The sequence below is a fragment of the Phyllobates terribilis genome, unplaced genomic scaffold (genome assembly GCF_046119375.1).
Source record: "Phyllobates terribilis strain yellow unplaced genomic scaffold, ASM4611937v1 Scaffold_1__5_contigs__length_1240528914, whole genome shotgun sequence".
Lineage (NCBI taxonomy): Eukaryota > Metazoa > Chordata > Amphibia > Anura > Dendrobatidae > Phyllobates > Phyllobates terribilis.
The window spans coordinates 883,262,349-883,277,976 of NW_027362761.1; the positions used below are offsets into that span (position 1 = coordinate 883,262,349).

At 40.2% G+C, this 15,628-nt stretch overlaps 1 protein-coding gene across 3 annotated transcripts in view; it reads right to left on the bottom strand.

Annotated features, from left to right (window-relative positions):
* LOC141154236 (bifunctional heparan sulfate N-deacetylase/N-sulfotransferase 3-like) overlaps positions 1 to 15,628 on the bottom strand; it is an 875,193-nt gene that overhangs the window by 60,304 nt on the left and 799,261 nt on the right. For all 3 annotated transcript variants that reach the window (XM_073639857.1, XM_073639847.1, XM_073639839.1), the window contains exon 10: positions 11,588 to 11,762. In XM_073639857.1, coding sequence (XP_073495958.1) covers positions 11,588 to 11,762 — 175 coding nt within the window. The remainder of the gene's footprint in view (positions 1 to 11,587; positions 11,763 to 15,628) is intronic.

Genomic DNA, 15,628 nt, shown 5'->3' on the forward strand with positions numbered 1-15,628 from the left:
CCTGAAGTTCAGCTGATGTTATTTGAGGGTTTTTCTTTGCATCCCGAACAATTTTCCTGGCAGTTGTGGCCAAAAAATCACCAGGGTATGTAAACTTTTGATCAGGGTCATTTGGATGTTTTTGGTTGTCATTAAGATTTAAAAAGAGAAAACACAGTAGTTTGACAATAAATGGCTTCACCTAACCAATAACCATGAGTGGAGAAATTTTTTTTTTGTTATCATTCATATTCTCTGAAACAAGGCCAAGAAAGCAAAAATTCTGCCGGGGTATGTAAACTATTGAACACGACTGTATGAGAGATTTGTTCAGAGCCATGAATCTGACTCGCCCCCTGGGCCATGGGGCACTCGGATCCGGGCAATAGGGGAACAATGAGGGTAGTAGTGGGGACACGGTCCGTGGCTCAGGGTGGTCAGACCAGTGGTAGTCCCTTTATAAGTTTTAAGTGATGTCCGACTACGCCACCCGTGGATTGCGGTCAGTGCGGACCGCCTCTGCCAGGTAGACCGCTGGGGCTGATGATGTATGCAGCTGGGATAATGTGACTCCCCACGCGAAGAGTGCGGCTCCAGGGCAGTATAATAGAAGATGGGGGTGATGGTGTAGGGTGTCCCAGTACCGTTAGTGCTGGAGGAGCAAGGAGCACACAGACAACAGATTGCAGTCCAGGGTCTTTACTAGAACAGGTGAACTGACCCACAAACAGTCCCAGCTAGGAGGGGACCTGGATGTCTGAGAGCAATTGGGAAATTGGCCCTGGTCAGGGTGAGGGTGTAGGCCTACCGTGCTCTCTGCGCTCCTTCTGGCTATCTCCTCCTGATAGGGTAACAGCCCACGGTCCCGAACTCACCGTGTATTTTCGCCTGTATGGCCTGCAACGTGGGTCCCTTTCTGCTCCCGGCCTGGTACGGCTTTGCTGGTCCCTTCTGTTGTGGCAGAGCCTCCGGGCTTCTTAGGCCAAGGAACATACAGTCCCCTGTGGACTGGTTATCTGCTGCAGGGCGTGGAATCCTCACAGCCTCAGACACCAAAGTCTGGTAAAATGGAGTTCTTTGTCTGCCAAGACAGGCTCACTTTGCCTCTTGTCTCTGGCTTGTGGCTCTCCTACTGCCACACTTCCTCTTAGGGTGCAATACAACTGTCCCTCTCTGCTCTGGGACACTTCTCAATCCTGAGACAGGTCGTCCAGCTCTCTCTAACCCTGCCCCCAGTTCCAGCTTTTATAGGGGCAGCCTGCTCCCCCTACTGGCCTGAGACAGGAGGTATGGCATGCTAATGTTCCCCTGACTAGAGAACCTCCCCCTTGCTCTCAGACACAGCTTTATTATATTTGTGGCATCCAGGCCAGGGTGACATAAATCTGTTATTTGGGATGATTATTCTCAACTAAGTTTTCTATTTTCATTGGTTAAAAAAAAATAATTTATGAATGAGAGCTATATTGTTTTACCAATTGCATTTTAGCAACATTAGCAAAAGTGTTAATAAAAAAAAAATCTGAATTAAACTACAGTATAGGTGCATAAACATACTAAACATTTTTTTTCTGAATTCTATGATTGTGTAAGCCTAGATTTAGGAAAAGTTAGACACTAAAGTACATACCATAATAATAATTTATTCTTAGTCTTGGCTGTTTGTACGATGCATAACACCGTTGTGATCTGTGTTCCACGGCTTATCCACATTACTACATCTTGTTCTTTTCCTAGAAATTACTTTTGCAATCAGAAATTTCCCTTCTTTGCTGCCTGTAGCACTTGAGTTGATTATATATTTCCCCACTGTTCTGGACTAGTTCTGCATCCCGGACATTCTAGGCACTTCATAAAATGATATCACAAGACAATACACTCAAACTTGAATTATTCAGGTAGCGAATTTGTTCCTATCTCCCAAATAGTAATGACTTTTGTGTATAGAAAGAAGAGTTATATGTGACGCAAGTTATTTTTTTTTTCCTTCCTGTATTTCCCAATCTGTTTTTCCCAGCTCTTAGCTTCCAGTCTCCAACCTTAAGATGTAAAAGCATTGTAAATTTAAAGTAAATGTGCGATTAAATAGCAGAACTGTGACATAATTTGCAGACATCCAAAAATAATATCCAAAATCAAGAATTTCAATTCCATATATTATGATGTAATTTGTAATCAGTTCACGACTATTCTCTTTTTTGTGACCAGGCACATTTTTAGTTTTTTTTTACGCACATTCGGTTTAAAAATCTGTTAAATTTTTTCTCATTGGGATATTCAAATAACGTTTAAATATTTTTTTCTGAATATATGGGGCTTCATCTTTATGTATTTGTTATAATCTTTTTTTTGCTGATATCAGGCAATTTCTGTGGTAAAATAAAGGAAATACATTTCTGTTTTACACTGTTTTTTACAAAGGACCACTAAAACACATTTTAAAATATGTTCCACTTTCTGCCAGAATCATTTTTAAATATTGCACGTTTTTGTTTTTTTTTCAGGGCGGGACTAGTAATGATTTGGATTAGCAATAGCTTTTTAATTTTTTTTTTAAGTGCTATTTATTTAATTAATTCTTTATTTTCAGTTATTTAACATATCGTGCTCCCATAATGCATTTCAACATTTAAATACTTTTTTTTTTACTTGATTTACCATGTAATTGGGGCTAGTATATTAACCCCAGTTACAGTGGAAAAGCAGCTTCCTGTCTGCATAGCAGAGCTGACTACGTCTCCTTGGACCAAGCAGGTTCTGCTCTTTCCCTACACTGTGTGTACAGCGATAGAGAGGGCAGAGATAGAAATAATACATCTCTGCCTTTTCTATGGGGAGTATGGCTGTGTCTTAAGGCCCCCATACACATTAATAATAATAAAGAATAATTTTTATTTCTATAGCGCCAAAATATTATTCAGAGGGACATGTATAGGCAATAAATACAATAAAAAGTAACACATAATTCAACAGATACCAAGAGGAGTGAAGGTCCTGTCCGAAAGCTTACAATCCATGAGAAAATTAGATTAATGTTGGTGGAACTATTGATATCGACAAATTGGGACAGCAATCAAATGTGTATGGGGGAGCCTGCCGACTGATGGTCGGGAAAGATGTTAATTGAACATGTAGGTTTTTGTACTGTCAGTCATTTCACTTGTTCTCCCGGAGATAAGCTGCCGGCTGACATGTCAGTTGGTGGCTTTCTCACAAAGGACGCATTAGCTTTCATAGCTGTTATAACACTAATTATACTGTGGAACAATGATAGTCATAGCTGAACGTGAAAATAGGAAAATTAGTTTTTTTTCTGCCTTTTTCAGTGGAAGCAAGTCACTTGATGTAAGTTGTAGAACTTACAGTACAGACCAAAAGTTTGGACACACCTTCTCATTTAAATATTTTTCTGTATTTTCATGATTATGAAAATTGTACATTCACACTGAAGGCATCAAAACTATGAATTAACACATGTGGAATTATATACTTAACAAAAAAAGTGTGAAACAACTGAAAATATGTCTTATATTCTAGGTTCTTCAAAGTAGCCACCTTTTGCTTTGATGACTGCTTTGCACACTGTTGGCATTCTCTTGATGAGCTTCAAGAGGTAGTCACCGGAAATGGTCTTCCAACAATCTTGAAGGAGTTGCCAGAGATGCTTAGCACTTGTTGGCCCTTTTGCCTTCACCTCTGGTGACTGTGGAGGCCAGGTCATCTGGCGTATCACCCCATCACTCTTCTTCTTGGTCAAATAGCCCTTACACAGCCTGGAGGTGTGTTTGGGGTCATTGTCCTGTTGAAAAATAAATGATGGTCTAACTAAACGCAAACCAGATGGAATAGCAAGCCGCTGCAAGATGCTGTGGTAGCAATGCTGGTTCAGTATGCCTTCAATTTTGAATAAATCCCCAACAGTGTCACCAGCAAAGCACCCCCACACCATCACACCTCCTCCTCCATGTTTCACGGTGGGAACCAGGCATGTAGAGTCCATCCGTTCACCTTTTCTGCGTCGCACAAAGACACGGTGGTTGGAACCAAAGATCTCAAATTTGGACTCATCAGACCAAAGCACAAATTTCCACTGGTCTAATGTCCATTCCTTGGTTCTTTAGCCCAAACAAGTCTCTTCTGCTTGTTGCCGGTAGCAGTGGTTTCCTAGCGGCTATTTTACCATAAAGGCCTGCTGCACAAAGTCTCCTCTCAAGAGTTGTTGTAGAGATGCTAGAACTCTGTGTGGCATTGACGTGGTCTCTAATCTGAGCTGCTGTTAACCCTTCGATTTCTGAGGCTGGTGACTCGGATAAACTTATCCTCAGAAGCAGAGGTGACTCTTGGTCTTCCTTTCCTGGGGCAGTCCTCATGTGAGCCAGTTTCTTTGTAGCGCTTGATGGTTTTTACAACTGCACTTGGGGTCACTTTCAAAGTTTTCCCAATTTTTCGGACTGACTGACCTTCATTTCTTAAAGTAATGATGGCCTCTCGTTTTTCTTAACTTAGCTGCTTTTTTCTTGCCATAATACAAATTCGAACAGTCTATTCAGTAGGACTATCATCTGTGTTTCCACCAGACTTCTGCACAACACAACTGATGGTCCCAACCCCATTTATAAGGCAAGAAATCCCACTTATTAAACCTGACAGGGCACACCTCTGAAGTGAAAACCATTTCCGGTGACTACCTCTTGAAGCTCATCAAGAGAATGCCAAGAGTGTGCAAAGCAGTCATCAAAGCAAAAGGTGGCTACTTTGAAGATCCTAGAATATAAGACATATTTTCAGTTGTTTAACACTTTTTTGTTAAGTATATAATTCCTCATGTGTTAATTCATAGTTTTGATGCCTTCAGTGTGAATGTACAATTTTCATAGTCATGAAAATACAGAAAAATCTTTAAATGAGAAGGTGTGTCCAAACTTTTGGTCTGTACTGTACATTGGTTAAATCTTTTTAATACAGCCAATGAATGCTGCAGACCGACACACACTAGTTGTAAATTCAACATTTTAGGATATAAAAACCAGAGCAAGCTTTACTGTTTTAATGATATTCGGTCAGCCCTTGTTTGGTTGGATATCATGAAAGCATTTAACGGTACCACTTTAACGCCATCAGATAAGTGCCAGGGGGTGAAAGATTCCCTTTAAGTTGTGTATTATGTTTATTTACTAAAATTCTGATTATACTTTTGTATATTTACAATACCCTGCAATTAACAGTGGTAATCTAATAATAATAATAATAAGCCTAAAAATAATAATATCAATGTTTTGGAGTAAGACACATTATCAAAGTAGGTATCTCACTCTAAAACATTGGTATTATCATTTTTGTCTGGTATATTTTGGAACCAAGAATGGGAACGAGAAAAGTTTCAGCCACATTGATTAATCTAAAGTCTCAGTCAAGCTCACCATGATATACAATAAAAGGTTATTTATTAACTACAGTGGTTTGCAAAAGTATTAAACCCTCTTAGCTTTTTACCTATTTTATTACATTACAACCTGGGTTTAAATATTTTTGTAATCTGATTTGTGTGTGCTGTATCAGCACTAAATAGTCTAAGTTGGTGAAGTGTAGTAAAAAAATATATGCATAAATTAAATTTATGGGATCAAATAACTAAAAATTGTCATGTACATATGTATTCATCCCTTTTGCTGTGAAGCCCCTAAAAATTTATGGTGCAAGCAATTACCTTCATAAGTCAAATGCTTAGTGAAAGGCAGCCCACCTGTGTGCAATATAATCTGTCAGTAAATACACACCTTTTCTGAAAGGCCTCAAAGGCTGCCACACCATTAAGCAAGGAGCACCACTAACCAAACAACACCATGAACACCAAGCAGATCTCCAAACAAGTCAGGGACCAAGTTGTTGAGGAGCACAAGTCAGTTTTTGGTTGCAAAAAATATCCCAATCTCTGATGATCCCCCTGAGCACCATCAAATCCATTATTATTAAATGGAAAGAACATGGCACCACAACAAACCTGTCAAGATAAGGCCACCCACCAAAACTCTCTGCCAGGGCAAGGAGGTCATAAATCAGAGAGGCAGCACAGAGACCAAAGGTAACACTGAAGGACCTACAGAGTTCCCAAGCAGAGCCTGGAGTATCTGTCCATACAATCACAATAAGCAGTACACGCCATAGAGGTGGCCTTTTTGGAATCGTGGGCAGAAAAAACCCTTTACTTACACATAAAAAGTGTAAGGCTAGGTTTGAATTTACCAAAAGACATGTGGGAGACTGCTCAAATGGAAGAAGGTGCTTTGGTCAGATGAGACCAAAATTTTACTTTTTGGTCACCAAGGTAAATGCTATGTCTGGCGCCAAACCAACACAGCTCATCAACACAAAACCACCATCCCCACAGGAAAACATGGTTGTGGCAGCATCATGCAGTGGGGATTTTTTTTGGCAGAAAGTAGAGGGAAAATGGTCCGAGTCGGGGGGAAGATAGATGTTGTGAAATATAGGGATATTATTGAGCAAAACCTGTTTCAGTCTGTCAGTAATTTGAGACTGAGATGGAGGTTCACCTTCCAATAAGACAATGATCCAGAGCATACTGTTAAAGCAACACTCGAGTGGTTTAAGGGGAAACCTGTAAATGTTTTGGAGTGGCCTACTCAAAGCCCAGACCTTAATTCAGTTGAGAATCTGTGGTCAGACTTGAAGACTTCTGTTCACCAGAGGAAGCCATCTAACTTGAAGGAGCTGGTGCAATTTTGCCTTGAGAAATGGGCAAAAATCTTAGTTGCAAAATGTGAAAAGCTCATAGAGACTTATCCACAGAGACTTGCAGCTGTAATTGCCACAAAAGGAGGCTCTACAAAGTACTGACTTTAGGGTGGTGAATAGTTATGCACACTGAAGTTTTCAGTTATTTTGTCCTATTTGTTGTCTGCTTCATAATAAAAAGGAAACCAAATGTTGACAGTTGTAGGCATGTTCTTTACATAAACTGATGCAAACCCTCAAAAAAACAGTGAAATTCTAGTTTGTGAGGTAACAAAACACAGAAAAATTCCAAGGGGGAGGAGAAATATTTTTCCAAGTCACTATACCTCAGTGTGAGAATCAATGCTGAATTACATTATAAGGTTATAAGTTTACCATATTTTTCGCACTATAAGACACACTTTATTCCTACAAAATTTTAGAGGAAATTGGGGGGTGTGTTTTACAGTCCGAACGTATACTTATGGCTATAGACGGGCTGGGAGCACCAGCGGTGGAGGAGCAGGACACAGGAGGCAGGAGCCATCAGTTCCAGCTCTTGCGTGTGCCCGCTGTTAAAAGAAAATGAATTTTCTCTGCTTTCCATGCCCATTGGCGTGGGAGTACTGAATATTCATTCTCCTTAATAGCACGCAGTGTCAGCCCAGCCCGGCTTCCTGCAGTGGCTCGGCGGTCACGTGTGTGAATATTCACTACTCCCCATTCTCCTGGGCATGTGGAGTAGTGAATATTTATTTTTTTTTATTCATGCAGGGGCCGCAGCTGGAATGGCAATGTGCGCACTATAAAGGAGAGTGAATAGTCACTGCTCCCCACGTCCATAGTCACGGCGTGGGGAGCAGTGACTATTCTCGGCAGCTGATCTCGGTATTTGAGGGTGCATGGCAGTGACATCATGCGTGGCTCACACGCTGAGATCAGCTGCTGGCAGAAGAACAAGACACAGCACTGGAGCAGAGGGAAGGAAGGTGAGTAGAGTCCTATTTTTTTGTGTGAACGGTTATGGGGATGGGGATGCCATGCATACCAGAATGGGGGTGCCATGCTTACCAAGATGGGGGTGCCATGCATACCAGGATGGGGGTGCCATGCATACCAGGTTGGGGGTGTCATGCATAGCAGGCTGGGGGTGCAATGCATACCATGCTGGGCATGTCATGCATACCAGGCTGGGGGTGCTATGCATACCAGGATGGGGATGGGGTTGCCATTCATAGCAGGATGAGGGGGCCATGCATACCAGGATGGGGATGGGGGTGTCATACATACCAGGATGGGGGTGCCATGCATAACAGGATGGGGGTGCCATGAATGCCAGGATGGGGATGGGGGTGTCATACATACCAGGATGAGGGTGCAATGCATACCAGGATGGTGGTCAATGTATACCAGGATGGAAATGGGGGCCACGTATGGCAGGAAGTGAGGCCATATATACCAGGATGGGGGCATATATATATATACCAGTATGGGGGATATAGATACAGAATTGGGGGACATTACCCCTATAACAGTGTCAGCAGCAGACCTCTTCCCCCATAACAGTGGATCATGACCACAATTTTTGCTTTCATTTTTTTTTTCTATTTTCCTCCTCTAAAATCTAGGTCCATCTTATGGTCCGGTGCGTTTTATAGTCCGAAAAATACAATATACATGGTAAAATACAACCCAAATTCACAAAAAATTGGGATGCTCTGTAAAATATAAAACAAAACAAAAATGCAATGATTTAGAAATCTCTTATAGCCATATTTGATTCACAACAAAATATAGACAAGAACACAGAAGGTAAAAGTTTGAATCTTTTTAAATTAAATGGAAAAATTCAACTAATTGTGAAATTGAAGGCAGCAACACAAATAAAATAAAAAGTAAATAAAAAGTTAGGACAGAGTAAACAAGATGTTGGAATAGTAAGTGGTTTTAATGTAACACAGTTTAAGGGTAATTTTTCAACTAAGTAACATTTCTGTGTATTAAAAGAGCATATTAGAGAGGCAGAGTCTCGCAGAAGCGAGGATGGTCAGAGGTTCACCAATCTGTGAACAACTGCATCTAAAAATTGTAGAACAATTGTAGAAAAATATCCCCATCATCTACAGTACATAATATCATCAAAAGATTCATACAGTACAGACCAAAAGTTTGGACACACCTTCTCATTTAAAGATTTTTCTGTATTTTCATGACCATGAAAATTGTACATTCACAATGAAGGCATCAAAACTATGAATTAACACATGTGGAATTATATACTTAACAAAAAAGTGTGAAACAACTGAAAATATGTCTTATATTCTAGGTACTTCAAAGTAGCCACCTTTTGCTTTGCTTTGATGACTGCTTTGCACACTCTTGGCATTCTCTTGATGAGCTTCAAGAGGTAGTCACCGGAAATGGTTTTAACTTCACAGGTGTGCCCTGTCAGGTTTAGTAAGTGGGATTTCTTGCCTTATAAATGGGGTTGGGACAATCAGTTGTGTTGTGCAGAAGTCAATTGGATACACAGCTGATAGTCCTACTGAATAGACTGTTAGAATTTGTATTATGGCAAGAAAAAAGCAGCTAAGTAAAGAAAAACGAGTGGCCATCATTACTTTAAGAAATGAAGGTCAGTCAGTCCGAAAAATTGGGAAAACTTTGAAAGTGTCCCCAAGTGCAGTTACAAAAACCATCAAGCGCTACAAAGAAACTGGCTCACATGAGGACCGCCCCAGGAAAGGGAGACCAAGAGTCACCTCTGCTTCTGAGGATAAGTTTATCCGAGTCACCAGCCTCAGAAATCGAAGGGTTAACAGCAGCTCTGATTAGAGACCAGGTCAATGCCACACAGAGTTCTAGCAGCAGACACATCTCTTCGACAACTGTTAAGAGGAGACTTTGTGCAGCAGGCCTTCATGGTAAAATAGATGCTAGGAAACCACTGCTAAGGACAGGCAACAAGCAGAAGAGACTTGTTTGGGCTAAAGAACACAAGGAATGGACATTAGACCAGTGGAAATCTGTTCTTTGGTCTGATGGGTCCAAATTTGAGATCTTTGGTTCCAATCACCGTGTCTTTGTGTGACGCAGAAAAGGTGAACGGATGGATTCTACATGCCTGGTTCCCACCGTGAAGCATGGAGGAGGAGGTGTGATGGTGTGGGAGTGCTTTGCTGGTGACACTGTTTGGGATTTTTTCAAAATTGAAGGCATACTGAACCAGCATGGCTACCACAGCATCTTGCAGCGGCATGCTATTCCATCCGGTTTGCGTTTAGTTGGACCATCATTTATTTTTCCACAGGACAATGACCCCAAACACACCTTCAGGCTGTGTAAGGGCTATTTGACCAAACAGGAGAGTGATGGGGTGCTACGCCAGATGACCTGGCCTCCACAGTCACCAGACCTGAACCCAATCGAGATGGTTTGGGGTGAGCTGGACCGCAGAGTGAAGGCAAAAGGGCCAACAAGTGCTAAGCATCTCTGGGAACTCCTTCAAGATTGTTGGAAGACCATTTCCGGTGACTACCTCTTGAAGCTCATCAGGAGAATGCCAAGAGTGTGCAAAGCTGTCATCAAAGCAAAAGGTGGCTACTTTGAAGAACCTAGAATATAAGATATATTTTCAGTTGTTTCACACTCTTTTGTTAAGTATATAATTCCGCATGTGTTAATTCATAGTTTTGATGCCTTCAGTGTGAATGTACAATTTTCATAGTCAAGAAAATACAGAAAAATCTTTAAATGAGAAGATGTGTCCAAACTTTTGGTCTGTACTGTATATCTGCACAATCCTCATTTAAAATAGAATGAGGCTCAATGGAAAACTGTTCTGTGGTCAGATTAATCAATATGTAAAATTCTTTATGGAATCCATGGACTCCATGCCCTTCAGACTCAAAAGCAGAGGGACCATCCAGCTTGTTATCAGCACACAGTTCAAAAGTCTACATCTGTGATGGTTTGACGTTGCAATATTGCCTGTCGCATGAGCAGCTTTCACATTTTGTTAGGCACTATCAATTTTGAGCATTATATGCAACATATTCTCCCATTAAGACAAAGTCTATTTCAGGGAAGGCATTGCAAATTTCAGAAAGACACTGCTAAACTACATTCTGCATCCATTATATTATCATGGCTTCGTACAAGAAGTGTTTGGCTGGTGAACTGTCCTGGCTGAAGTCCAGACCTTTCACCAATAGAAAATATTTTTCACATTATGAAATAAAAAGTGAAGCACAGAAGTCCCAGGACTGTTGAAAAGCTAGAATCCTGCATCAGACAAGAATGGGGCAAAATTCATCTCCCAGAACTCAAGCACTAGTCTCTTCATTTATTAGACATTTAAAGGCTGTTGTAAAAAGAAGAGGGAATGCTACACAATTGTGCACATGGCCTGGTCCAATTTTTTTGAGATGTGTTGCTGCCATCAATTTCTAAATGAGTTACAGTCTCAGATGAAATGGAGATATGTCTGACTTTCAACTTCTGATCTTTATTCTTCGTTCTGTTGTGAATAAAATATGTCAATTAGAGATTTCCAAATCATTCAATTCTTGTTTTCTTTACATTTTGCTACGCATCCGACTGTTTTGGGATTGGGGTTATAGGTTTATATGTCGGGGAGGAAAGTACCCTACAACTTGTAAAATTCAGTGTGGTTCCATCTTTGTATGTTCAGAATGAAAAAGAACATATGCTAGTGATTAATGATTAAAGAAAGACACCTAAAACATAAAATCCATTTGAGTTGAATCTATGTATGTGTGAGAGTACAGCTGGAATGGAAGAAATTAGTAGCAGATCATTAGACCATAAAAACCAAACTGTTATCTTTTTTGTGTATAAGAAACATTCTCACCTGGTACCATGAATATGCGCGATCTGAAGGGTCAATGAGAATTGTGATAATTTTTGCTTTGGGGATTAAAGCAGCAGCTCGTTTTGGAGCTTCTTCAGAATGAAAATAGTTGGCACTTTTCTCAAACAGGAAATCAGTGGTTACATTTGATGGCACTGGGAAGAAATCCATGTACCTGAGAAGAGAAAGTAAAAAGCTGTATCCCTAACATTGTCAGATAAACATACTTTTGATAGATTTTATGTGACATTTATTTTAAAAATCTAATATCCTGCCATAAAAAAACGAAAAACAGTTGAAGCTAGCTACAATCCCTGATGCAATTTTTAAACTCCCATAACTGACATCTTATTGATACTAAGTAGAATGCCCTTTTTCCCCTATGCTGCTGACCTACAGACTCTGTCAACATAGATTACAAAGGCTAGCATTTCATTATTTGATCAGCAATGATACGGCATTGTAAAGATTTCTACAGAATACAAGATGTTGTATAAATAGAATAGTTTTAAAGATGAGCAAATCTTTTGAAATGCAAATTCGCCAGGTTTGCCAAATTTTTCCCCAAATTTGAATCACAAATATTGGAAAGTCTCCAATTGCAACTTTCTTGCTCTATAATGCAAAGTCAACCTTGTGCCAAAGTGACCTTGCCACATAAGCAGATGGTAGCTGGTAGTAGCTAACAGTCCATTTAATGACACATCGAACTGACAGACTTTTGATGCTTTTTAAAATTTATAAAATGTCCAAGAATGATGCCTTTTAGTATATTGTGATCAGGTAGACCATTCTGTCTCTGCCTGAAAGTATAGGAGAATAACTGAAATTTCTTGAGCATGGGTCTACTAAAATTTCACCTGTCTAGGCCTGTGGTCTATGCTAAACCTGGTTTGACCATGCATATGATGCACGCAAGGGCCAGGACTTGATGACAACCTTACATTTTTATGTCACCAACTGTCCTATTCCTATCAACTTTGTTTCTTTCTATGTCTTTAGCAGTGTCCAGACCACAGGAAACGTAAACCCAGGGGTTGATTACAATCTCCAACCACGTGAGTTTGTGACTTAAAATAACACTACAATAGTCTTTTATGTTCCCAGTCCTGGGCAGAGTTTAATCCTGAGCAGAGATCTACCAGGAAAATTCACATCAGTCAAGGCAATAAAATTCCTCATTTTAGCAAAAAAATATGGTGATGGTAATCACATGAGTCCTGAATTTATGTTGGAAAATTTTTTCACCTTCTCTGCCCAGCATTGTATAGGGGTCCAGTTCTGTGCAGGGTTCTACTGGGAAAATTTACACTAGTGAAAACACAGAAAATCCTTTGGTAAAAAAAATTACTCTCATGGAGACTCTCAAATTTTTTGTTTAAAAAATCTTCTCGTCCTTTGTCTGCTCCTGTGTATGGGCCAAATCCTTTGTAGAGTTTTACTGGTGAAATTAACACCAGTGGAAACGTATTATATTTACTAAATATTATGATGATGTAAAGAAAGTTGCAGTCATTTGAGCCCATGAAGTTTTGTTTGAAATTTTTTTTGCCTCTGTACAGGTGACCAATCCTGTGCAGTTTTCTGCTGGAAGAATTCACACAAGCTGATCTCAAAACCTTCTCATATTAACTTAAAAGGATGATTATGGTAAACAAAATTGCACTCTTGGAGCCCATGAATGCTTGTTTAAAAAACAAAATCACCTTTTCGTCCCAACCCCGCGCAGGATTCTAATGGGAAAATTCACAGCACTTAGTCCCCAATAATGTCTCATATTCACTACAACTGATGACGACGTTAAAGAAAATTGTGGTCATGAAAGCCAATGAATGTTTGAAATTTTTTTTTGCATTTTGAGAACGATGCACTTGAGGATGTGCGCCATGCAGCAAGCATGTGTTACTTTGCTTAAACGCATGGCAGCCATGATGTTTCTGCCATTGCTGGTCACTAAGTTGTCCAGTTGTAGTTAATCAGGAGCGATCCAATGTGACATTTGATACAACAATCTGTCCTGTTGCTTTTGGGGATTAGAAGGTGCCCACTGAGGATAAGGCGGAGGAAGTGTATAAATATTGGCCAGTGTGGAGATATCACCAGTAAACCAGATCCGCTTGTGGAAGTGCATTGCCATAAATTATAACACTGACTCAAAGGGTCCTGAAAGAGATGAAAAGCTCATGCTGCTATTGATGGAAGAGTGCACCTTGCAAAACAACGTCAATTCCAAGGAATTGCCCATAGTCTCTGTCATGTTATAGAACAAAGCAGGGATGACTTTCTTAAAAAAATAAATGGCGGCTATGTATTTTCCACCAAAGCAGAACACACACCATAATTTCGCAAAAGGCAGTACAATCCACACGGTACAGCAGCAATTGTGGTAAACTTGGACATGCATGAGTTAATTTTCCACACAAACGGATATCTGAACATATCTGAACAATAGCTTTTAAGACTACCAAGTTGACCGCTAAAGCAACAGTTCTGCCATAGAAGATTTTTTTTTGCTGGAAATTTGCTCCATTTTCTATCGCCAGTGACACCACCCTTGTCCTCTAATGACATAACCTCCTTGCCACACAATTTGGTTCACAAATCCTATCCACCACACAATTTTCATGATTATCATCCCTGACTTAACTGAGAGTTGTATCAGCATGGCAAATTTCTTTAGCTAATTGCCCATCACCCCTCAACCAATACAACTATGCAGGTAAATCTTTTCCTCCATCTCCTCCACCTCCATCTCGTTCAAGTGCAAAGCTAGTCATTCATCTCATCCAATAAATCAACTGGAAAGCCTTGTTGTTGTAAAATATCTTCCTTTGCCCAAATAGTGCTGTGGCTTAGCAAAATAAGAGAAAAAAAACTATAGAGATGTCATTGATGGAACTGAAAGTCTGCAATGTAAAAGATTTACTGTTGCGTTGGCGGAGTAGGAAGACTGTGTAAAGCATTGTCTCAAGCTAATGTTGTAAGTGAAAGAGATAACTTCATCCTACTGTGATTGAGACAAGCGATGTGCCATATATTTCACAAAGTTCTGCACAAGAATAAAGGAGGCTAATTGTGACCTATGTTTGGTTGAGCTACTTGCTGGATTGCTTTTGCCAGTGATGGAGCTGCTGCTGCTTGTGGCTCTCACATTTATATTGCCAGATGCCATGGTATATATTTTTTTCTTTTTACATTACCCATTCCATTGTCACTTTTTAGTTTACCATACTTTTTTCACTACACTGTAATAAACTTTTGTTACTGTTTTCAACCACAATTCTTTTTTTTATCTTTTGATACAGGGTGGGCCATTTATATGGATACACCTAAATAAAATGGGAATGGTTGGTGATATCAACTTCCTGTTTATGGCACATTAGTATATGGGAGGGGGAAAACTTTTCCAGATGGGTGGTGACCATGGCGGCCATTTTGAAGTTGGCCATTTTGGATCCAACTTTATTTTTTTCAATGGGAAGAGGGTCATGTGACGCATCAAACTTATTAGGAATTTCATAAGAAAAACAATGGTGTTCTTGGTTTTAACGTAACTTTATTCTTTCATGAGTTATTTACAAGTTTCTCTTTGTTTACAGCCATTGACATGTCGCAGAGGTTCACACGTGAGGAGCGGATAGAAATTGTGTTGATGTTTGGTGAACTCAGCACCCGGGTCATTGCAGCAGATTTCAATGCAAGACACACTACGAGACCACCCATCTCCCATGTTACAGTTAGCAAACTACTTTCCAAATTTCGTGAAACAGGTTCAGTGTTGGATTTGCCAAAATGTGGACGCAAGAAAACTGTCACTAATGAAGAAACATCAGTGGCTGTCCTAGCTTCATACAGCAAGAGCCCACAGTGTAGCACTCGCCGCATGTCACTGGAGAGTGGCATCAGTCGAACATCCCTTCGGTGGATTTTAGCTACTCAAAAATGGCACCCTTACAAAATCCAGCTGCTGCAGCATCTCAACAAGGATGACCCAGATCGGCGCACTGAATTTGCAGAATGGGCAAAACAAAAATTGGAACA